Here is a 26,369-nt window from a genome sequence, read left to right on the forward strand (position 1 = left end):
TTTTCACTCAAAATATCACAGATAGAAGGGAGACAATCACAAAATTCTGAATAATAATTCCCAACTGTACCCCCTCATTAATCAATGGCAGCAAAAATGAGAGGTTAATTATGCACAAAGAGGGTTATTTTTGGTGAGACTGTATTTAATTTGAGTCCCTTTAAACAACAGAAATGTTGTCAATGTGTTGGGAAAGGGATTTTTTCCTTTTTAAAAGTAAATAAAGTGAAACAAAATATTGTTTATATCATAGTTAGACGTTAATAGCACTGAAATGTGGCTCACCAATTAGATGACTTGCTTGTTGTGCTGAATCATGAATAAAATAATGTACAAATATTAGCTCAGTAATAATATTAACACCCATACCAACTGACTACTTTTGAAAACAACCAAAAACTAAAAAGCCTTAGCTGTACTCAATCTTTTATTTCCTTTTTTGTCTTAAAAATGAAGCTCAGTGAAAGTTCAAGCAGGAAGACTTTTCCCCTTTCACTCATTATGCCTTTGTCACTCTCACCTGGTGATCAGCTGTTAAGGGTGTCTACTTACTCGATCAATTGTCCAATCAGACTCTGCAAACAATTCCCGTGTGTCCAATCACCATGTCGCTGTCCTCTTTTAAAACTTGTTCTCTTCCCTCTGCAGTCATTTGTCTCAGCTGAACGCTGCATCCCTCCGCCACCCCTGTCACCACCTCACTCGTCAACCGCTTCAGGATACTCTCAACTTCAAGTCAGTTCAGCTCCTCAGAAGTTTCGGATCCCTCTCCTAATCACTCACCACCACCAGTGTCAGGACTCCGGGGGGGTATCCTATCTGATCTGACGGCCCGTACCCCTTTTTCTGGACTGACGGGGTTCACCATGGAGTCTTACGCCAAAGACTTTTGATTCATCATAAAATATTATAAAAAATTTTTCTTTGTAAAATAAATGAATGATCACGCTTCTTTTGTCTCTCCTGATTGAACTCTTGTTACTGCAAGGTTTTATCATTCTATTCTATAAAAATCTCACATATAGGAAAACATAACTTGTTCAGTGAAATGAATGGTGTAGCAGGAGGACTAAACTCTTGCAAGGAACTCCACATGTCAAAATTTCTTTAGAGAACCTGTAAAGGTCTGACCTCAAAACCACCCCTGCATGTTTATGTTGAACTTTTGCAGTATATAGTATATCATACAGTACAAATGGTCTGCAAAGAAGACATAACAAGTGGTGGAGTGAAAATAGTAAAATATGAAGGTCAGAAAGGGTCCAGTCAAGAAGAAAAAAATTTTAAAGGTGATTTGAAAAGGGATGTTGGAACAATGATGCAACCTTGATGTTGCTGGCAGGTACGGCTCTTTGTGTGCGTCTATTTCATCATGGCACGAAGAATTTATATGACGTCGTTCAGAGAGGATCCTTGACCCTGATTCCTCGACCTCTTCTGGAGGATTTATGTCAAACAGAAAGACTCCATTATCTTTCTTTCTATATCTCATTCAAATTCAACAGTGAACCAGTTTGGACCCTTTGAACCTTTCAAAATCAGCAGGAGTCAGTCTCTATTTGGGTTGTACAGGAACATACAATTTATCAGACACAACTGAAACACTAGACTATCCTTTGATTTACATGATTATATGAAATAAGTTAAGGTGTAAAAGAGCCTGTGTACATGGTTGCTGCTTTTTTGCTGGCAATTTCAATACAGAAGTAATGCAGCCCAGCATTTCCAGTGCTCAGCATCCTGAACTCAAAAACACCCTCAGCATCAGGGTTTTCTGTGGCTGCACTCACAGGCCCAGGTTAGAAAAGTTAAACTTGTGGCGCAGCAATGTTCTTGTCATTACTTTCACTAACCAATCAAAATTATGATTGGCTGAGACTTCTCGTCAACTAGGGATGCAGCGATGCTTCAATTTTAACATCAGTAACACCTAATAATGTTACATGAACAGACAACAGCTGCAAATGTTTATCTGTTGTGTCACAATTAATCTAATGCTGGCATCTAGTTTACCTACTTGCTGAATCAAACTAGAGATCTTTTACCGAGCAGAGGAGGCGACCTGTTGGACAAACTGGTCTTAGCTTTGATGGTGAAACATGAGAGAATACTGGTGTAAGTGGGAGTCATACACCAAAAGAAGTTTTTATCAGAAACATTGGTTATGGTCAGATTGGGCAGTATTCATTTTTAATACTGTCATACCCTCACTGAATTTTACAGAGGTATATGATATTACTGCTAAGGGTTTAAAAACATCATACAAGCAGTCTCCTGACATGCATGCCAAAGCACAGTCCATGCGATGGTATGCCTGCGTTTCTCATTTGCCCAAATAGGCAGCGGTGCTGCTGCTGGAAACGGACACGTAATCTTAAGGAATTGATCTTAAATATTCATTGATCTTCCAGCACCATCCTCATGACGGTAATCAAAGCAATACTGTGGATGATGTCTAATACCCTGATATATGATATTACCACCAATTTCTAGATTATGATGTTGACCTAATTGTAATTTTTAACATCATTATTGGCTCTAATTTTCACAATCTCTGCATCCCTCATATCAGCTTTGAGGAACCAACATTTTATCTCATAACATTTACTCAAATTACTGTAAATGAGTCGTTTATTGGGTACTTGAACTTTTTGAAAATACATTTTGAAATCAGTACTTTACTTCTACTTATGTAATTTTTAACCAGAGAAACTGTACTTTTACTTGAAAACAATACTCTTGTACTTTTTCTACCTCTGTTGACAACACAGCTGCAAATAGTGAGAGGATGATTCCACATCACTTCCCAAACTAGCTGTTGTACACAGCAAAAACTGGAGTGTTGATATCTCCAGAATCTGAAACTATGAATCTGGTGGATTGTTGTTGTTCTTGGTGTGAGACACATTTACACCATGAGTGAAGTTATCCACTGAGTTAGAGTTACTGCCTGTGATTTTAGGTGCTCCTAAAGGTTGCATTTATGTCATTAGCATGCACTGCTTTGCTATGAGGTTGACTCTCTGCTTCGTTCTTGAAAAATTTCAAAAGTGTAGTTTAACTATCTGTAGTGTGGACTAATATACACTTTTAAGGTGTTAAATTCAACTCTACATGAGTTTAATTAACACTGTCAACTTTGCTGTTTATTTCACTTTATTAAAGAGGTGCTACTTGACCAGACCAACCTATTTGTAGATCTATTCTTTTGTTCTTGCCTGTGAGAAAAGATAAAATTTCACCGTACAACTCTTCCAGAGTTACTCAGTAGTCAGTACTTAAAGAAAAAAATTTTATCCAATACTTTTACTTTCATTTAAGTAGATTTTTAGACGAGTATTTTTACTTTTGCTTTAGTGAATTTTGTCCAGAGTAACTGTACTTTTACTTAAGCACAATAGTCGGGTACTTTTTTCACCTTTGCATTTTGTGTATTTGAGATCACAATTCCCAGATCTAGAGCTGCTGTTTATGCCAGGGCAGGAGTTCCTTTATATTATTCTCATGTTTTCTTGGTATTTTCTTGTATAAAGGAACATAACAGGAACACAGAACTATCTAAAAAAACGACCTGATGGATACAGTCAAAGAAAGCAGAGGTCAACTTTCATAACCTAGCATCAATAAGCCCCTATAAGAAGCACTCTAAGGATGTAGGTGCTGCCAGGACAAAGGCCCTAAAGATAGAAGTTCAAAAGGATTATTTTTGCAGGTAGAAAAGTGTTAGTGATATATGCTGTACACTTAGGCTTATATAAAATGTGCATATGGAAAGACAAGATATCATTAAGTTTAATGGGTTGAATCTCAAGTTAAAAACTGTGTAAACAGATGACTGTTTGAATTAAAAGGGTAGACATCTGGTTGAAACTGCGGATTAGAAACAGAAACAAACAGAGCTACAAGAGATGACAGAGACAGTTTGTCAAAGAGACAGACAGAGACAGATGGACAGACAGGCAGAGAGATAAAATCATGACCAATATGATGAATGTACTCTAAGTTTTGCTCTTACTCTCGCTCTTACTGTTTGGATGTATTCAAAATGCCCTCCGTCCTGCTGGAAGTTGATCGGTTTCTGGTTGAAGAACCACTGGAAAGCCACATCCAGCGATGTGTCGTGTGCCGCCTTGCAGCTCAGCACCACACTCTCCCCCACCGTCACTTCCACTCTGCTCGGGCTCAGCTCCACACGCATGGCCTCTGGAAGCACAAAGCTGCTACACTGTCACCTCAGGCTAACCAAAAGCTAGCGTCAAGCAGCTGCATTACACTGTGACATCACTGCCAGAGCAATCACGGCAACCCCGACGCCAACTGGGGCAAGAACACTCACCTTTGTCACATAAATATCCTGCTTGACTCTGATCTAGACTGTACATTGCATCTCTGGGACGGAATCCTATTCGCTGTTAAAAGGTGTCCTTGTAATATGATTCTTGAATGTGAGAGCCTTTCGTTCACGGTTGAGCAAGCACAATAAATTTCCTGGCACCCGAGCAAAGGTGGGGGGAAAAAAATGACATTGGGGACTGTTTACTGGGTGCAGACTTGTGCTAATTTGGCAGAAAATAAAGGCCCCCAGGGCATCACTTACCTTTTACCCACAGTATGGCAGTCATCTCTGCAGAGCCTAGCTGATTCTCCGCCCGGCACACATAGTTCCCCTCATCCGCTCGGCTGGAGTTAACAATTCTCAGAGTGTTGTTCCGTAACAGCATAATCCTGTGAGAAAGGACATAAAAATCAATACTTGTATGAGACACATATTCACGTATGAACAGTTGCTCTACAAGTGCAGGCGTGAGGTTATATGCCCAATGTTGTATCAGGAAGCAAGAATAGTAATATTCACCAGGGATGAGGGTGGAAAAGTTGAAACAAACTGCTCAGATACTCTGGAATTAATGCACTGGAGATTTCAGAGGAGGAAAATATAAACCACAATTGTGTTTACAGCTTGCGAGTTATTATCAGTGAACTGAAGGACAAAAAGCCTCTGACAGTAAGTTGTTTGTGTTACAAAAAAGCTCAGAGGACTCAGGGAAGTGAAGTCAAGAGCGCTGTTTGTGTTTGCTGTGTAACCTTCAGCGAGGGAACATGAAAATAAACCTGATTCACTAAAGATCAATCAACAATTTAAATGTGTTAATGAACCTGATCTATAGATAACACTAAGTAAGCCTATCTTGAACAGGATTAAACACAGATGCTTCCACAGATACAGATAACGTTAATGGGGACAAATTTTCAGAAAAAGACAAAGAAAGTGACTGCAAAGTATTGATGTGAACAACAAAGAAGCACAGTTTGTTGCAGACTTTCAGAGCGAATACAGTGATGCTCTTTATCTGATGTTATGCCTTTGAAAGAATACAATCGCCTGCAATTGGGGTAATGACAGAGTAATTTTAAATCAATTAAAGAAGAACTTAAAAATAACCATGCTTTTAGAGCACACTACAAAGCATCAACTAAAACAGTCTTTTTTCATTCTTTGTTCCTCTGCATCAAATATGAATCAATGGTGCATTCACAGTTCTCTTGAATCCACCTGACAAACCCTAAACATTGCTGCATTCAATAAATCTAAAGCAGAAGCTGTCAAACCGAGATGTGCATTTCACTGTGCTGTTCTCCTGGGAAACAGAAATGTAATAGACAGAAGAAACAAGACTACCCCTGCATTCATAAGTAGCCCCTTATCCAGCAGGACACAAGCAATATGGTCTTAACGTCTCTCTTTGCCTTGCAAATAGCTGCTGGAAAATAAATGCAAGACAGGAGACAGTATAGGATGGAAGAAAACGTGTCTGTGAGCAGATGGTTTTAGAGCAGGAATTATGTAAAAGAACAGCATTGTGCAACAGCATCTTACTGTTTCCTTCTCATCTTTAACATTCAGTTCTTTTCTCTTGTATTGATCTTATTTTCTTATATAATTTATAACTGTTGCTACCATTTTTAAGCAGATCATGTGCAAGCCATGTCATTTTTATTTTACTTTTCTATTATTATGTATTTCTGCATGTAAATGGGGATTGTTGTGTTAAACTGTACATTGTTGAACGCCGGTTTTGCTCAGCTGGTGGAGTATGTGCCCATAAAATAAGGCTATAGTCCTCAATGCACTGGTAGTTGGATCCATTCCTCGTCTCTGTGCATGTTTGGTGCATGCACTCTTTCTCCTCATGTTTCATTTCTTGCTACAGCTGTCAAATCAGAATAAGGGGAAAAAGCTTTAAAAAAAATCTTAGAAAAAAACAAAAGTGCATTGCTGTTGTTTTTTTTAATTTATCTTTTATATTACCATGGTAGACGCTGTATTTTTTAAGAACTTTAGGTCCAAATCAAATGACCCCAGGAGAAAGATAAAGTAGGGATGCATGCAATTAGTTGGGTAAACAATAATGTCCAGTCCATTTGTAGGTGGCACAACAACTACGTCAGTTAAACTATTTATTTACAATTTTTACATCATTTCAGACCAACAATCGCAGTCAAACTATCTCTCTGAACTGTAACACAGATGCCACGTGTAGCCACTATAGCTGTTCTTAAGGACACCTGCCTTCCTGCCACAGTGCTCTTTAATCTGACATAAACAACTGCTTACTCACAGCACTGATTATGTCTCATAGGAACAGTGCAATTAAGTACTATTTTAATCTAGAAAATGGGGATAACGTTATCTAGGAGCTGTGTCAGGTTATACTTACATATAACCAAAGCAATGAGCGACTATATTCAGCTCAGGAATGTGGACGTACACCTGCAAAGAGATCAAAGGCCAGCGGTGCTAGAACTGCTAACATTGCCACATTATTTAAAGAATATTTTGGGGCTTTTATTTCTTATTCAAATAGGATAGCTGAGAAGAGACTGAAAACAGGGGGGAAGACATGCACGAAATTAGGGGGTGAGCGACTGTTGGCTTGGCCGAATATTGAGGCCGATATTTGGCACCCAGCCAATTATCGGTATTGGCATTTTATTTTAAAGATAATCAATAAAATGAATGACTCAAAAAGTGTGCTACTTTGTCTCCACTACAAGGTGTGTCTTTCTCCCTGGCTGTATTTTCACTCACCACAGTCTCACCAAATACTCTGCATGCAACACAATCTGATTGGCCAGATGTCACATGAGGACTAGCCAATCAACACTTAAGCCTTGACGTGGCTGACACATTGAGAGTTTGGCATCACTTCCTGTTTTTCTGTAGCTTTTCTGTGATGTTTCTCATGCTGATTGTGATAGGGTACAATTTTTATTTACCATCATTTTTTTGACCATGCAGTTTTTCTTTTGCAAAATTAAGTACATTTTATCCATCACAATAAATGCATATTGGTTCCAAATACTGGTTATCGTCCTAAAAAAAACTAAGAACAACATCAGTTGACCCCTACATCAAACAGTGCAGAATTGATCCTGTGACTAGTGTGTTGAGGACTATAGCCTCTGTTTATGGGTGCCTGCTCTACCAACTAAGCTAAACCAGCACCCCACATTAGCCTTATTCTGTAAACCAATTTGATCTGTAATGGTGTGACATTGTTTATTGTATTGTTTATCATATCATATTGTCATGGGACTGAGGGAGCAGAGAGGGGAGAGGAAGTCAAGCTCTATGCCCTTTCATGCCATCTGCTCTGCTCTCTCTCCAGGTTACCTTTGCCAGTCCATTACTGCCCTATTCAGCTTACCTGTTCCCCCCTTATCACACCAAAGCACCCAGTAAGGCAAATACAGAAAAAGTCCCCAGCCGGCCTGGGCAGTGCATTTCATAATTTGTACAGTGCGTCTGCACCGCTCTAAAGTAGAAAAATAAAAGGAAAAACTAAGAAAAATAGACAAAAACTTAAAGTCCAGGGCAGTCATGGTCACATCATCATAATTATGCAGCCATGTCTGCCAGGATGTCTTTCTCCCAGTCAGGGTCTGAAGATAGTTAGAGGTGGGAATCCTGGCCATAGGCCACATCAGGCGAAACTAGGGGACTGAATGTAATGTCTACTACAGCCCTGTTGCTTCAGCCCACCTCCACTCAGAGCTGCTGGGTGCAGACATAAAACCACTAAGCTAAAGCCTTCAAAGACAGAATCCTGATCTGAAGCAGGAGCCCAGGACGGAGCAGCAAAGGCTCGACATGAGAGCAGAACCTCCAGGTCCTCTTTGGCAGAGCTGCAGCCCTGCTCTGACCATCAAGGACAGAGACAGAAAGCTCAAAGCCCCTTCCCCATCCTTGTCCCAGGCCCTCCTCTGCAGGCTGAAGACTCAAAGAAAGATATTATGATTTATGCTGGGTCCACTGCAAACCCCTTTATGCAAATATAAATATTTATATCCCCTCTGATTTGAGCTATGCCTGCAGAGGTGAAAATGAATATTTACAAAGTTATTCTTTATTAAAATATCAATTTCATCCCCAATCAAACAATCAAAATGATGTGGTGTCACATATTCTCATCTTTCAATTTAATTCATATTGTTTGGCATTTATATTTACAACGCTAAGCTCTTTCATCATGGGCAAGGTGATTGAAATGGGCAAAGAGACACTCATGGAGGCGTGACCAAATCTTGCCACACAGAGACAATTCAGAGGCAATCTGCAGCCAGGAGACATTTTTCAAATTAGGGAGGAAATTCACATCCGACAAGGACACTGAGGCAGAAAGGACAGGACAGGGGCTGTTAGGTATACACAGTATGAAAATCCACTCAGGTTGAGGATATCTAAAGGAAACATAGAGGATCAAAGCAAACCTATAGCACTCAAATATGTACTTTAAATCTGAAAAGCCTAAATCAATCAGGCTGATACAGCATACTCATTATTTATACATGAAATCTGTATGACATAATATATGCTTTAGCAGCTTTTCATAAAAATCAAATTCTGCACTGACTTTTTTAAAGAGAGTGCTCTTCAATAGAGTCTGCCACGTACTTTCAAACTAATGGGATTAATACTTTCTATTTAAGAGACAAAAGCCTTGAACATTAGCGGAAATCCATGTTAATTACAAACCTTCATTAAGTCAGCACAGCTGTCAATGGCAGATAAACGTGAAGCCGTTTCGATTCCTCCCCTGTTATTCCAAGAATAGAATGTCTTTCCATCCATAAACTCTTTACTTTACGACAGGTAATGGCAGAAAATCCTTTCAGGAGTCACCCTGTCCAAGACCTTTAAACAAATGGCTCTTCTTGTTTATTTCACCTTCTTCAGATAGAAATCAGCCTTTCACAAGGTTGACCTGCTAAGCGCTGGCAAAATCACTCTTCCACCAAGTTCATTTATCCACTGGATAACAAAGTGCTGTTAAATTGTGACCAAAAAAAACTATTAGGGTGTCAAAATCTAACAGGATGTGTGTAAATGAGCCCTAAGTGTAGCATCGTAGGAGGACTAAGGGTAAAAGTTGAGGCATTTTCACACCTATAGTTAATTTCCTCTGATCTGAATCATGGACCAGACTGTTTCATTGTTATATAACCACCCCAAGTTTGGTCCGCGTTCACAGGGGTACATTTATGATCAGATCATATATGTGATGTTTGAAGAAAATGCCCTTTGACTGGTCGGCATTTTTTAAGGGAAATATCCCTGGAACTAAAAGACAAGTTGACTCCTGCCTGGTCATGGCTGTTCAAAAGTCCTTTTTCAGTTTCAACATGGACAAACAACTACATTGGTAGTAGTGATGTTCGCTCTGGTTATTGGTATTTACATTGTTTTCATTTCACTGAAGGAAAACAACATAGTTGGAAAATGACGGGGCAACTGCAACAGCTCAAAAATAATAGTATAGATGTACCGGAGTCACTGAACACACTTATGAAGAGAAATCTGGAGAAGATGCACATTAATCCTCCCGAGTCATGACCTGCTAATCAACTTAAATTGTTTCAGTAGATCTATCAGGTATACCTGGGGTCTTTAATATATGTTTAACTGGCTATGGTAGCTGGTTAATTAAAAAAACAAAACCTGATTCCTGTAGTTAGGTTGGATTAAAATCAGTTTAAGATCTCTCGCTAAATCTGCTGATACTCTGGATTTCACCATGGACTTCTACTTCAGATTTATATTTCTAACTAACGGGACTGGCTACAAACTTTTAGAGCACTTTTCCATGCTGATCTGAACTGGTGAGAAAGACAATTGTTACGTAGCAGCTGAAGCCAGTGATATGATTGCTTGCTACTAAAAGCATGTCTTTTATCTTTAATGTGAAAGTTGCACAATTGCAAGAATTGATCTAAGTTTTTGCACCAGGGATATGATAAAATGATGTTACATCACAGAGCCTTAACAGCAGAATCATGTCAGGTCAGGTATGGGAGCTCTGAACTCCTGATGCCATCCTGTGCCAAGCCCATGCCACATCTCTTCATGTATGTTCCTAGCTGACCCATCCATGGCGCACTCAGTCGCCCCCAGCATCTGCACCACTGGGCCCGGGCAACCAGTATGTGGTGAGCTGGATCAAATCCGTGAAAGCACAACAGGTGCTCATAAAAGTGCAGCTGCTGTCACTGTGTGAGGGAAGCTGACCCTTCCCATCCTCGCTCTCCTGAGCACTCAGCATTGGACACATGGTCTTGTCAACGATATAGCATAGCAGAATTAATAAACTACAATGTTACTGATTTTGGGGGTTTGGGGGGTTTCAAACTCCATCCCTACACACCAGAGTCTGAAAAAAGTGCACCAAAGCTGTGTCAAAAGGGTTGTTAAGTCTACACCTGGGTTTGACTGACAACTTTCACACCAGGGAAAAAGAACCACACTGCTTTGACATAAGGACTAGTGTTTACTTCAACCAAATCAGACAGTTTTGATGTGGAAATGCCCTCTGTTACAAATGAGTAAATGTGAGACTTTAAGAATGTAAGATTACAAATGGCATGGACCCCATACATAATACTACAACTTACAGTTAAATGCAATATGTAAATTCTGCCTTAAGGAAGCTCTCAACCAAAACAGAAACAAAAGATGACAAGCTGTGAACAGTAGAGCCCAGATCACCCAACTCTGCTGTTCAGTTCTTGTTTTTAATTGAGGAAAATGTTAAACAAAAATGGCACTCTGCTTCTATGAAACAAAAACATTGATTGCTTATAGCTTTTCATGAGCAGAGTTTCAAATTCAGAACAGGAAGTGGATGGGCTAAGCAACACATTTCAACTTAACCTGGAAATGCCTTGTTAGGCCTGAAGATTACAATGGGTGGGGGTGAAGTTCTGCATTAAGAGGTTAAGCTTGTGCAAATTAACTTGTAAGCTATGGCATATTATCCAACGTCTTTTGGCATGAAACAAGTTGTTTCTGTTGTTTTCGTTTCTGTCTTGTCATGGTGGCTGTCATAACACAGCCACCATGACAAAACAACTTCTGTTAAAATTAGATAAATTGAGAATTTCTCTGACTTTGAAAATTGTTGGAAATACTTGAGTTGATGTAAGACCTTAACTAAAAGTATGTAACATAGCAGCAGTCATTGTAATAAATATCGACATGCCAGTGCAAAAATACCATTTTATTCTGAGGAGAGAAATCAGCTTACTGCTGTGCCAACAGTCATAATGAGAAATTATGTGCTTTTTCCAGAAACAACTTTGTCTAAAGTCAGAATAAAATATGGAGAAGGTGTTAGGACAGGTATGAAACCTGCAATGTGAGCCAACAACACTGAAAAACAGATTTGCAAGGGTTTGACAAATGCCTCAAAAGCTTTATCAGATCAGACATGCTGGATCATCAATCACTATTTTAGGGCAGCACACTCACTTACTTATCCCCATCCATCAGCTCCACTGAGCCCAGTATTTTTTAAAAGAAAACAAAAATCCAAAACAACATCTGTAGACTTTCTTTTTAACAGGAAATAAAAAATATTTCTGCAGATTTACACCAACCCCCCAGGAATGAAGAGTGTTAAGCTAATTCCTGAGCACTGTGCCTCCATCCACCTGTTAAAGGCTTCAACATTTGTCGCTGCCTGTTTGAAGCAGCAGCACACTGAGGATCTGATTATCAACGGGCTGCCCTTGCTGCGAGGCTGTCGAAGACTGCTGAATCTTGGCTGATAAATAAAAGGTCTTCTTCTCTCACTCAGAACTTGGGATGCTCAGCAGTGACTGATAATTTCACTGGTGTCGCTCAGTTTGATTGATGGACCCTCGCTCTGCTCGGCCCCCTCTAGGTGCAACAGAGAGATGTTTCTCATAAAAGATGATGCATCAAACTGAATGTGAATTCCAAATGCAATTGTACGCTCTAAATTGTCAGCCTCCCTGAGCAGGAGGTGGAGTTGAAGAAGGGTCTCCTGAGCTTTTCCAGCACCTTAGGTGTTTTGTTTTAGTAGTGACACTTAATTTCAGTTACAGTAATGAAACTGTGATGTGTTACAACAAGACATGTATGCAATTCCTCAAGGGCCTGAGCCGGAATGATAACGCTTACAATTATGCCGGAGATGAAAAACAATATGAAGATATTGAGGGAGGCAAACTTTCAGGACTTCATACATATTTTACAGGGCAATTAACTTGCTCTCATAATATTCAACTCTCTAAATTGTGCACAGGAAAAAATCTGATACTATTTATAAAACCAAGCTCCAGCAAATCTGCCACTGTCTGCAAAGACAGCAAAACATCTATCCCAGAGATAACAGCTAAACTTCCCAGAAGTCTGAAATATTTTTAAGGGATTCATGTCTGACTCTGAAAAACATCCTCCGATGTTTTGCTGTTTTGGACACGCATTAAAGAGCTCAAGGCAGAACATTACTTCAGTTAGATTTTATGGTACAAATTGATTTGTCCAAGATTTACATATTTCTCTTACTTCTCAGAAAATGCCCCTCTATGAAGGCACGGGTGTAATGAGGACATTATACCATTTTCTCAGCAGTAGAAATGTGCTGTACGATACTTGAAGAGATCAGATATACACTAAATTGCCAAAAGTATTTGCTCACCTGCCTTGACTGGCATATGAACTTAAGTGACATCCCATTCTTAATCCATAGGGTTTAATATGACGTTGGTCCACCCTTTGCAGCTAGAACAGCTTCAACTTTTCTGGGAAGGCTTTCCACAAGGTTTAGGAGTTTGTTTATGGGAATTTTTGACCATTCTTCTAGAAGCACATTTGTGAGGTCACACACTGATGTTGGATGAGAAGGCCTGGCTCTCAGTCTCTGCTCTAATTCATCCCAAAGGTGTTCTATCGGGTTGAGGTCAGGACTCTGTGCAGGCTAGTCAAGTTCATCCACACCAAACTCTCTCATCCATGTCTCTATGGACCTTGTTTTGTGCACAGTTCCCACAAAGTTGGGAGCATGGAATTGTCCAAAATCTCTCGGTATGCTGAAGCATTCAGAGTTCCTTTCACTGGAACTAAGGGGCCAAGCCCAGCTCCTGAAAATAAATCCCACAACATAATCCCCCGTCCACCAAACTTTACACTTGGCAAAATGCAGTCAGACAAGTACCGTTCTCCTGGCAACCACCAAACCCAGACTCGTCCATCAGATTGGCAGATGGAGAAGTGCAATTCGTCACTCTAGAGAATGTGTCTCCACTGCTCTAGAGTCCAGTGGCAGCGTGCTTTACACCACTGCATCCCACGCCTTGCATTGCACTTGGTGATGTATGGCTTGGATGCAGCTGCTCGGCCATGGAAACCCATTCCATGAAGCTCTCTACGCACTGTTCTTGAGCTAATCTGAAGGCCACATGAAGTTTGGAGGTCTGTAGCGATTGACTCTGCAGAAAGTTGGCAACCTCTGCTCACTATGCGCTTCAGCATCCACTGACCCCCCTCCATCATTTTACATAGCCTACCACTTTGCAGCTGAGCTGCTGTCATTCCCAGTCGCTTCCACTTTGTTATAATACCACTGACAGTTGTCTGTGGAATATTTAGGAGCAAGGAAACTTCACGACTAGACTTGTTGCGCAATTGGCATCCTATCACAGTACCACACTGGAATTCACTGAGCTCCTGAGAGCGACCCATTCTTTCACAAATGTTTGTAGAAACAGTCTGCATGCCTAGGTGCTTGATTTTATACACCTGTGGCCATGGAAGTGATTGGAACACCTGATTTGAATTATTTGGATGGGTGACTGAATACTTTTGGCAATATAGTGTATATGAGATAAGTAATATAGTAGCGAATCACCAACCAGAGACTCTTTTTCATCACCCCTCTACAAAAAAAAAACAAAAAACAAACAAACAAACAAACAAAAAAAACCCAGACAGATCTATATTTTATTCAAAGTCTTCATAAACTATACAGTGCCTATAAAAGTATTTACCCACTTGGATGTTTGACCCTTTTATTGATTTTATATATCAGTCATGGTCAATTTAATTTGGCTTTTCTGACAAAAACATGTCTTTAATGCAAAAGTGAAAACAAATTTCTACAAAGTCATGTTAATTTAACAAAAATATGTCATGTAAAATAAATGGCTGCATATATATTCACCACCTTTAAAGTGACTGAACTAATTCAACAGAGGTCCAGCCAATTGGTGTTAGTAGTCTCACAGTTAGTGAAATGGGGATACCTGAGTGCAGTGAATGTGCTTAAAGTCACTGTAGAACAAAGACACCTGTATCTGGAAGGTCCAGTTACTGGTTAATCAGAATTCTTGGTTACCATTACACCATGAAGATAAAAGAACACTCCAAGCAACTCAAAGAAAAGGTTATTGAAATGTTTAAGTCAGGGAATGGATACAAAAACATTTCCAAGGCACTGTACATCCCCCCAAGTTCCACCATCAAGAAATGGAAGCAATATGGCACATGTGTACATCTGCCTAGAATCAGACCGTCTTCACAAACTGAGTGACCATGCAAGAAGGAGACTAGTGAGAGTGGTCACCACAAACACATCATCCCCACTGTGAAGCATGGTGGTGGCAGCATCATGCTGTGGGGATGATCTTCAGCAGCCAGCCCGGGAAAGTTTGTAAAGCCAGAGGGTAAAATGAATATGGCCAATTATATGAAAATCCTGAAGGACAATCTTATTCAGTCTGTAAGAGAACTTCTGTAAGAAGATTTATTTTCCAGCAAGACAATGACCCAAAGCATACATCAAAAACTACACAGAAATGGTTTAAAGACAACAAGGTAAGTGTTCCGGAGTGGCCAAGTCAAAGCCTAGACCTCAGTGCAATCGAAAATTTGTGGATGGACTCAAAAAGGGTTGTTCATATCTGATACCAGCGCAACCTGACAGAGCTTGAGCAGTTTTGCAAAGAAAGGAGTAAAATTGTAGTGTCCAGATGTGTAAGCGTGATTAGGATTCACACAGACTCAGTGCTTTGATAGCAGTCAAAGGTGCATTTACTAAATACTGACTTGAAGGGGGTGAATATTTATGCAGTCACTTAATTTACATTACATATTTTTATTCAATTGGCATTACTTTGTAGAAATCTGTTTTTTTTTTTTTGTCAAAAAAGCCGAATTATATTGACCATGATTGGCATATGAAATCAGTAAGCTGTAAAACAGCTTAAGGGGCGAATACTTTCGATAGGCACTGTATATAGTCTGCTTTTATGCATTGGGTATGTGAATGAGTCTGCTTTAGGTTTAGCTGAGCTTTAATATGTTGACCTTAGTCTGTGATCTCAGTGCCACTCTTTGCATAGGCAAACACCTGCACCAGCTAAGTGTCCTTGAGCAGAAAACTGGATCTCTATCAGCTTTGTAGCGCTCGCTAGCTGCATTTAAATGAGAATTTTCTCACACTGAATGAGAACCCAATGTATTTATAATCATTCCATTTAACAATGCAATCTGACAACAAAGGTTGAGAAGATATTCAGTACAAAAAGCTACTTCTTCATAAGAGCAGCTCTGGAGATGTTATTGCTGTACCTTTTATTCTGCTGTATTCTTCTGTCCCCTCTCCTCCATGTTATCCGAGGTTTGGGCGATGCTCTGGGTTTGCATTCCAGTGAAACATCTTTTCCAAGAGTGGCAATGACCCGAACAGGATTGTGGACAAAGACAGGGGCAGATGCTGTGAAGGAAGGAGAGATAGTCTCTTGGTAGGTTTTCAGAGAGGACAAAAAGGAGAGAAAATAATACAGTCATATCATGGTAAACAAAGTAATTTTCATTGTTTGGGAATCATTTTTAAAAACGGCTCTTGTCAAAACAGCATGGCAGTGATTTTTTTTTTAAACATTTATCATAAAATCTGATATACAAGACTCACTTTAAATATCTGTGTTTTCATCCCAATAAGGTGGCTGTGTCCTTGCTAGTGGAACCAACATACCAGGAAAATTATGTCACACAAGCCCACACGACCGTAACTGCAGCCACCAACATCACACACTGCACACAACCTGACACCACTGAAAATTCACCCTTATTTATCATGTATTCCAAGCAGATACTTCACTGCTTGAAAAGTGCTGTGATATACAGAGTCCACACTGGCAGGGCATGTTCCCACTTTTAATTCTTCCTTCGTACATGTTTTACCTGTTAAAACAAGTTTATACTGGTCTCAGAGGTCCCCAAAACATGCCTATGAAGTTTGTTGCTGGAAAAACACTGCAGTATAGGATTTTTGTATCTATAAAACCCCCTCTCTGTTTCAGCCCTGCTCAGAATGAGCTGTTTCTGTGGCTTTAAATGTTACTAAGCTGTGTGACTCCCCCTGACCACACCCCTCTCAGGAAATCGATCTGGCTTAATATATGTGGCTCTCCTGATCCTCCTCTCAGGATCAGCAGAGGAGGGCGGAACTTTCCTCCAAGCATGAAGGGCCAACTGAACCTGGGGGTGGGGCTAACCCCACATGACATCATGAGGGGAAAATCTGAGAACGTCTTTTTCAGGACACATTTTCTGAAAGATGGGGGGGGGGATTTTTCTGGTACTTGAGGGGATTGCAGACAGGTCACGCACACATATTTTTGTAAGAAAAGCCTGAAAAAGTGATTTTTGCATATTTCCCCTTTAATAATCCCTCATTTAAAGAAAATCGTGGTAAACTAATCTGAAAGTTACTTGACATTGCTATAGAAATATGGGCAGAAATAGCTATCCAAGAAATGAAGCATTGAAGAAATAAATCATGAAACTGTCATTGTCTCTCACTTTTAAATTCATTATGTTACTTCTCATATTTGTGTTCCTAGCATTGCATGATAGCAAACACAAGAAAACTGAAAACAAATGCCCTGCACATCATTACAGAAAGATTTGCATGTACACATCTTATTTTACTCAATTTTCCCAAGATAACATGGAAGTTTGGTCATTTCTCTAAGAATTTCCTTGTTATCTTAGGTAAACCAGCTTTATTTCCCAACAAATGGGAGATATAAAGGTAGAAATCTTGAGAAAAATATGAATTTTACTCATAATCACAGGAAACCCTAAAAAATACATGTATGAAATTACTGTTTGTCCACTTAGGGCTTCTGTAGATAGAGTTTCTGTCACATTTTTTCCCCTGGCACTCAGAAAAAAAGAGCTTTGCGACCTACTTTTGGGTCCTGACCCACCAGCTGAGAACCACTGGTCTAGAGTTTGGGTAAATTAGGGGAAAGGTAGTGAAGGACTTTTATCATGATTTCTTAATTGTTTTTTTGTTGTTGTTTTTTTGGTTATGTAAGAATAATGCATCTCCTCTCTTTCGTTTGTCTGTTTTCTTTGTTGCTAATTGAGTTGAGTCAGTAAACCTTGTGGAGTGTTAGTTTGATTGTAAAGAGTCCTAAATTAAAGACAACAAATGACAAGTGGAGGTGGGCAATGTGACTCACAGGCTTCAGGTCTGTTCTTTACAACAGGCTGACAACTCAGCGGCCACACTATAGCTAACTGAATTGCAAACTCCATACGGCAAAAGAGTAAGACTCCCATGATGCACTTTCTCTCATGTTTGACCATGGAAAAAAATCTGAGTTTGTCCAACAAGTGACTTCCCCTTATTTAAATCAGCAGTTAGATGCACCAGAGTAGTTTTTTTTATGTTTGGGACTTCAATTCAAAATGTTCAGGGTTCCCAGTTGGTCTCCTTTAGGTCATTTCCACTGAGCAGTGTGGTTCAGTTTGGTGCAGCAAAGTTTACGTTTATTTGTATTTCCATAATCAAAAGTTGGAAAGGTTCCCAAATAACTGACCTGAACCATCCTACTTCTTTTGCATCCTTCTGTAGGGTTGCCAAACGTACCATAACATCCCAAAGGGGGGAGCTACACACAACAGAGGGTTTGCACTGCCGTCACTTCCAGCGCACTACTTGACTGCTCAGCTGGGCTAAGTGACAAAACACAGATTTCCTTACATTTAGATTTTACAAATTTAGATTTCCTTACCTTAATATGGACCTGAATCCAAAAACTCAAAGCAGAGCCTAAATGCACACATCAGTGATGGATGTGAAACTCAATGTTTTGCAATTAAAAAGCTTTACCTCAGTTGTTTCTCCATATTTTAGTGTTTCAGTCACTTCTTTTCACTTTAGGTAATCTGTGAAAAGATTGCTTTGTGGTTGTTAAATCTATCTGCAAAAATTTTGGGTGTATTTTGAGCTGAAATTTGACACACCCTGCATATCCTCCTTAATTTAATTTGATTTCAACACCTGTGAAACCTTCAATTTATTTTTAATGTGACAAATTCACACAGTACGGCTCTTAAGTGTCATATTATGTTGTATAAACTGTTACAGCATCAGATAACTTCACTTCATGAAGCAGTCACAGAAATAACATCATTATTTAATCAAAAAGAAATCGGGTTAATTTACAAAGGCCATGTGACATCACATGCATACCCCCAATAGTCCACCCACCAATTTAGAACAGGGGCCCACCTTTATCTGGTGGTATAGTTGTACATTTTGTCAATATTTAAGGCTAATGTAGTATTTACACTGCCAATATGTATGACTTATATATCAACCGTAACTACTGTCAGAAATTATTTTTGTGATGTTAATATTTAAGTAATTAATCTAATATCTGCTTGTTCTGGTATCATCCAATAATATTGTGCACCCTTGTTGAAACTGGGAGACCCCTAAAACAAATGGCATATCATAAACCAGTGCAGATTTAAATCTGGATTTTAAATTAAAATCTATTAATAAACACTGTTTCAAATGTATACATAGAGAAAATAAAAATGGACTCATCAATCTCATAAGACAGATAAGAAATTGAAAGGTCTAAAAGACAGAAAAATTCTGCTTTAATTTTAAAAAAGGTTTTGGTTCACAAAGACAACAACTTGGATTAAAGAGACATGTATAAAAATATGTGCAGCATTTTATAACAAGGTACCAGCCAGATCTAATTGTTCCATTTAAACATACTGTGATTAGTTACTCATGTTGTCCTTGTGTGATGTAAAGGGGTTTTTTTAACCCCATACTATGAGACAAACTCTCATTGCAGATTTAATCGTGATTCCTAAAAGAGTAACAGATTTATAAATGTAACATGTTACACCTCTTCAACTGTGGCATTTCAAAGTAATTATTTTGAAAATGCTAGAGGGTTTAGACTGACACATCATGACTCAAATGCTGCTTGATCAAAATGCTAATATGTTTCCAAGTAATAAGTACATTTTCCACATCAGCAATGACAAAGTGTGCTCCTGTATATACATTGGATTAAATATGCTTTTGTGCACTTTATTATAAAGTCTTATAGTTCTTAGTTTTGTCTTAATTTTGCATTCATTTTAGTTACATAAACATGTTTTGTGTTCTGCAGCCTAATTAGTAAATAACTGCCATAATGTTAATGATGACATGGTTGGATGGTTAGAGCTGCTTTTTAATGAAAAATGTACTTAACCTGTATTTAACAAGGCTGCCTTGTGAATATTAAATACATAAAAAGAACATTTAACAACGATCGCTCGCTCTCGGGAGTGAATTAAGCTGTAATGTTTTAAATAAAGCTTCAGGCTTTAAGTTGATGTGGTGCTGGTATACAGCTGCATTACACATCAAGGCCATCTACAGGCTGCAAGGCCCTGTCAGCTGTGATTATTCAAATCCTGACTGATGCTTTATAGGTGACATTATACACAATGACAATTCAATCCCGTCTGTAGCTACAGGCTGACCCCGCTCCCTGCAACACTTGTGTCTTTGAGCCTGAGTAGTTGCCTGAGTGGCAGAGGTCCCTCTAGACACAAAAGCAGCAGAAAACAGAGCAGTTGCTGTGTGTATTTGTTTTAATCAAAATAAGAGCAAGCCTGCAGCTGGTGGCAGCAGTACCCTTATTACTTCAGCCGCCACCCTCCCAGAAGAGCTGGATCTGGGACAAGATCACAGGCATGAGGGCAGCCGCTGCCCCAGCGTCGCCTCCAGTGATCGCTCATCTGCGGGCGGTTATTAACCATGTAATCTGTCCTGATAGTGTTTGCTTGTGGACATCTCCACAGAGCACAGGTCACTGGGAAGCGATACCTTGGGGGTACAGTTATGAAAACATTCATCACAGGCTTCCACATATCATCATTGTGACTGTGACTCTGAGGAAGGCTAAAGCACCTTCTCATCAGCTGAGATAAAGCTTTTTTAAATCCAGAACATCTCACTCTCACAGACAACACCATGAATTCTTATCTGCGGTTTTGCACAGATCATAAACTGATGGTTCAGAGATACACATTTTATAGATTTTGCACTAAAAACTTTGTCTGATTGCAGCAAGATTTTAAAATGCCACAGATTCCCCTTCAAAAAAGGGCATGCCACACAGACAGTAAATCAAACTGTCCCTCGGGGAAACACGAAAGGGGAACGGGTGTCACCAGATGTGTCCCAGTATAGAAGATGACAAGGAGAAAATAGTGCATCAACAGAGAAGAGTGGACAGCCAACCAGTATGACTGTTCTGTTTGAGCCTGGAGCTTTAAATCTGAACAGCACAGTTTCTCTTTTTAATGTCCTTAGATTTTAAAGTACAGGAAAATACACGTGCTGCTGCGAACCAAGGACATGACTGTTCATATAAATGAAAAAAGAAAATCGCACAAAATGGACTGTCATTAATATTAATTACATTAAGTTTCTGCATAAATCATGTTCTGTTTTAATGCAGCCAAGCAAAGCTACCATAGTGGGACAGTGGCTGGAAACTCACAATAGCATCTTCCTGCTCTCACAGTGATGAAAAGCTAGGACTCCACTGTGCCTTCAAATTAAAAACACTACCTCCTATACTGTTCAGTCAATAAGACAACTATAATCTGCACCTTGTGATATCAAACTTTTCACCTTTTTACTGTTCCCTTAAAAGCTTTCTTTCAGATGTGGAGATTATTTTTCCTCCTAGAAGTAAACAACAAGAATATAGAAAGGAAATTTAGTTAATATGTAGGGAGAAAATTTTTTTTCCAAGATGAGCTTAACAACTTTATTTGTCCCTGTGGTTACATGTCTAACAATATGACAGCATTGTGATCCCTTTACCTATTTTCATTTACTTGTTTGTCTGTAGCAAGTTCCTTTTTTTGTGGTTAAGATACTCTCTTTACTTGAACATAAATGTTTTATTTCTTTCAAAATAAAAGCCCATTTTAATCCAAACAGGAAGTAAAGTACCTTTATTTTAAATCAGTTATTATTCTTAACTTGGTTACTTACAGAGAGAGTGCAAATACTCTCACATTAAACAGGGAAAACTGGACTTCAGTTAGTCCTTTTGTACATGCACTCCCGCATATCTATTTAATGTATTACAGTGTTTAACATTGTGTTTATCACAATCATTGGACTGAAGTTCCCCCCCTCTCTAAGTCATGGTTCCAGACTACTCTGCTGTAGCACTGCAGCAGTGTCAATTTTGACAGCTGTTTTAAATGTTGGTCTAAAGGTCTTTGCGCACCAGAAGCCGTTTTTGGTGCAAATAATTTGCACTAAGTTATTTTTATTCAAGCATGCAGTAAACAATACAAGATTTCACACCAGCAATGTAATTTAAGTCATGACATTGCGACTTAAATTTTTTTTTTTAACTGTGGTGTCATTTTACAAAATTTTCACTCCCAACTACACTCCCTGGTCAGTTGTGTGCTCCCTATGAGCAATGAGCAAGATCAAAATGCTGGCTGTTGCCTATGGTAGAAGAGTTTAAAGGCAAACAGAGGAACAAGAATATCCTCCTCTCCATCATCACATGATGCTTGCCCCTTTTTCATATAAATATTTCTCTGTAGCCAGTGCTAAGTTGTTTTTTTTTTTTTTTAACTTTATTTTTGTTTGAATTTTTGTGTTACAAAGTTACAGTATTAACAACATCACAAGCGAACATGAGTTTTGGATTGCCTTGTCTCAACAATGGTTGTTACTGTGATTCGTTAAGTAACTCAGTCTTTATCATGTCATTGTGATGTAAACATTGTCCATTTCCTCCATTTCTCTTGACATTGTTCCTCTTGAGTCATCAGTCTATAGGTCAACAGCTCCATGGTTAATATTTCCTTAACAATGTTTATCCACTCTTCTTGTGTTGGTGGGTCGGGCTTATACCACCTCCTTGATGGCTTTCTTACTGGCTGCTAACAAGATTTTCAACAGATATCCTGTCGTAAAACAATATCTCCTGCAATGATACCAAAGTAGAGTACCTTACATGTCATAGGTATAGCATAGCCCAAAATTTCCTTTAAAAACAAATAAACACTTTCCCAAAACCCCAAAATTCCTTGACAAAGCCAAAATATGTGTGAATGGTTGACATCCATAGCCCCACAAAATCTCCACCATGGTTGTGGTACAGACAAATATTTGCTCCTAATTTTAGGTGTGACAAAGAACCTTATAACATTCTTCCAGCAGTGTTCTCTCCAGGTGCGTGAGGATGTAGAAGATTGTTGTGTTCTCCATGTATCTAACCATTCTTCCTCTGAGATATTCACATTTAATTATTTTCCCATTTCTGTTTTATACACAGCGTATTTCCTCTTTCCTCCATTAGTTGTTGATATAATGTAGATATTATTCTAAATTTCCTTGCATTATACACACCTATTGTTGTTTGAATAATTCCACATTTATCTAGATTTATACTGGGTTTGATCTCTCTTTCAAAAATGTCTCTTAACTGCAAATATCTAAGAGATCCTGGTTGTTCAACAAGTACCTTTGTTTCATCTCCTGGAAGGTTGTGAAATTCCTTTCTTTCATTAGTGTACTGTAATACCATTTGGTATCCACTGTTTGAATCTCTGGTCCAAGGTATTTGGAATAAACTGCTTGTCATAGGCTATCCATCTGAGCAGTCTGAGCTCTTTCTCAAGTTTGTATTTGGAAGTCAATTTAAACCATAATTTAAGTGTGAACTGAGTGACAGCATCTACCTGATTTAACAAGTCATTTGATGCAGCTCTGTCTTCAGTGAGACTTTGAATTTCCCTTTCTTGCACATTTCTTTCTAAATTCTTCCATTTTGCTTCATAGTGCTCGGTACACCAGTAAACCACTGGTCTAATTTGGGCCGTATGAAATAAGGTCTGGCAGTGCCATGCCTCCTAAGTGTTTTCCCATTTGTAACATTTTTAATTTAACTCTTGGTCTGTGTCCATTCCATATGAACCTTGAATAAATTTATCCCAGGCTCTAAATTGTTTATCAGGTATTTCAATGGGCAACGCCTGAAAAAGGTAGAGGAGCCGTGGAAGAACGTTCATCTTTATTGAATCTATTCGTGAGCTCAGGTCCAATGGATCACAGCCCACCTCTCCAGATCCCTCCTGATGTCCTGATCCACTTTGATATAATTTGCTCTATACAGTTTATCTATTCCTTTTGTTAAGGTGACCCCAAGATATTTCATTTTTGTTGAATTCCAATTCAGGTTATATTTTTGTTGTATAGTTCTGGATGGGAGGTAATTAAATGTTAATATCTTTTTTTTTAGCTAAATTCAGCTTATACCCTGAATAAAAGCCAAACATATCAAGTAGATCTATCAGTATATGGATAGATGTGTCTGGATCTTCTAAATAACAGATCACATCATCAGCAAAAAGCCTGGTGATGTGTTTTTCATTATCAATCGTTATTCCTTTAAGCTCTCTATTCTGCCTGACTGCCTGGTTGGTGAGAGACAACAACCCTGTCTGGTAGATCGTTCTAGAGCTATACTTTCTGACAAACTCCCATTTATTTTCATCCTTGCTGTTGGTTTTTAGTAAAGTGTTCTGATACACTGGATAGCCTTCTCATTCAATCCTAATTTTGCAAGCACTTGATACAAAAAGGACCAACCGACACTGTCAAATGCTTTTTCGGCATCAAGGCTTATCAAAGCTGCACTGACTTTTTTGTATTTGACATATTCAATTATGTACAAAGTTCTCCTTATATTGTCATGGGTTTGGCGGCCCTTAATAAAGCCTGTCTGATCCTCTTCTATAATTTCGTACATAATTTGTTAATTTGTTTTTGGTTTTAATCTAATATTATGTAGCCCAGATAGAGACAGGCAGCAGGCAGCATGGCACATATTCATGTGAACAAGAATATGCTAGGAGTACAGCTGGTTCCAAATTAACAGGACTTTGCTCCAATAACACATTTAACAACAACTTTTACTTTTACCTCAGACATACAGCTAATCACTCCTCTGATCAGCCAGCTCCCTGAAATAACTCCTCTGACCTGTACACAAACTGGTCAACTTCCACTTGTAGAGTACCTTCAGTGTGCTCTTAACATTATCATTAATATTTCTTAGTCTATAGAATGAATGAAAGTCGGTCCTCCTCAAAATAAGTCAAATTTCAATTAACTATCAAAATCCAGTGATGGATTGTGATTTAAAAACATTTGAAAGCCCTAAAAACTCAGTGCAGCATGTGAGTTGACAATTATTAATAATTCAAAATGATTATAAAAGGATAATTAGAACCTCTGACTAATAAATACCAAATGAGAGTCATGCAGGAAGTGAAGCTTTTCCAAGTGATGGGGATTGTGATGTAGGCCGTGCTTTGATGACAAATGATAGAGCTCTGATAAGATCCTAATGGAGTCATTAAACTCCATCAAACAAACCACTGATGTCTCTCTCCCACTGTTTGCTCCCATTAGTATAAATCTATACCTACAAGTCATTGCTTTTCATTCTCAGCAGAATAACGCAGCACTGTTCCAGACACTCCTCCGCTTGAAATGTGCAGACACCTCATTGACGATAACCATAAGGGTCCTTCTTTTATTCATGACGTCCACTGCCAGGGTTAAATCAGGGACCATTGATTGGCAATCAGTACATCTCACAGTTTTCCATGCCCCCTCTTGCATTTCAATCTCCCTTACCTATCACGTGGAACCTCATTCTCATGCCAGAAGCCGGCCTGAGATTATATTCTTTGTGAAGAATTAAGAAATATGCTTGGCTGAAGTTCGCTTTTAAAATTCAAACCTTCATATTATCTTTATGTTTCATCTCATCTTCAATAAAAATTCTGAAGGATAACCTACCTAAAATCTTGAGTTCTGCATTTGAGTAGATGGCTCCATATTTATTCTCAGCTACACACTGGTACATTCCTGAGTCTGTCTGCTGCACTTTATGTATAGTCAGCTCTCCATTCAGTATTTCAACTCGACCCTGTAACAAGAAAAAAAAGCATAGAGGAATATCTGAATAAAGACATATCTTACATAATATCGTGCTTGTACTGGACGTGTAGTTTCACAGGGATAATCTAGATGTTTCGTGCTACTATAAACCAAAAAGAGAGGACAGTGTGCAGTAAGTTAGGTACCTGGGATGTCAAGGGCAACCCATTACGGAGCCAGCGATAGGTGGGCCGGGGCCTCCCCATGGCCTTGCACTCCCATTGGAGCTTCTCTCCACTATCCATCTGAGTGTCATTAATCATTCTGACCCACTGAGGGAGGGCTGCAAGAGAGAAAAAAAAGATTTCAGAGTAAGTAATTTATCCTTGAAACCCATACAAGGCACAATTATGGTTACCAGCACTTTTGCAGGAAGATGAAGGCACATTAAAAACTCGAACACATACTATATGTACTTAAAGCTGCTGTTAGAGGTTTGCTTGATGTAAAACAGGCTTGGTTTATTACTGATGCTTTGCTATGGCGTGGCAAAGCAAGCGAGAGCATCAGTGTCAACACTGGTAATTTCTACACAGTGATATTAAATGCTTACAGCAACTGCCAGGCAAAGTAAGCTACAGTGTGTTGCTGAAACAGACTTTATTTAAATGTTGAAAGGAAAAAAAAACACAGAATTCATACAAAATAACATTTCCAGACAGAATCTTTTACATGCTTGTGATCCTTTTAAGAATATACTCT

At 39.0% G+C, this 26,369-nt stretch overlaps 1 protein-coding gene across 5 annotated transcripts in view; it reads right to left on the bottom strand.

Moving 5' to 3' along the window:
• cntn5 (contactin 5) overlaps positions 1 to 26,369 on the bottom strand; it is a 244,915-nt gene that overhangs the window by 35,298 nt on the left and 183,248 nt on the right. For 3 of the 5 annotated variants that reach the window (XM_041805293.1, XM_041805284.1, XM_041805317.1), the window contains 5 exons: positions 25,814 to 25,950; positions 25,527 to 25,656; positions 15,932 to 16,076; positions 4,598 to 4,725; positions 4,016 to 4,203 (listed from right to left, as the gene is read on the bottom strand). In XM_041805293.1, the coding sequence (XP_041661227.1) occupies positions 4,016 to 4,203; positions 4,598 to 4,725; positions 15,932 to 16,076; positions 25,527 to 25,656; positions 25,814 to 25,950 (728 nt within the window). The remainder of the gene's footprint in view (positions 1 to 4,015; positions 4,204 to 4,597; positions 4,726 to 15,931; positions 16,077 to 25,526; positions 25,657 to 25,813; positions 25,951 to 26,369) is intronic. The other 2 variants (XM_041805310.1, XM_041805301.1) reach the window with 1 other exon arrangement.

Source organism: Cheilinus undulatus, linkage group 2, assembly GCF_018320785.1.
Source record: "Cheilinus undulatus linkage group 2, ASM1832078v1, whole genome shotgun sequence".
NCBI classification, from domain to species: Eukaryota; Metazoa; Chordata; class Actinopteri; order Labriformes; family Labridae; genus Cheilinus; species Cheilinus undulatus.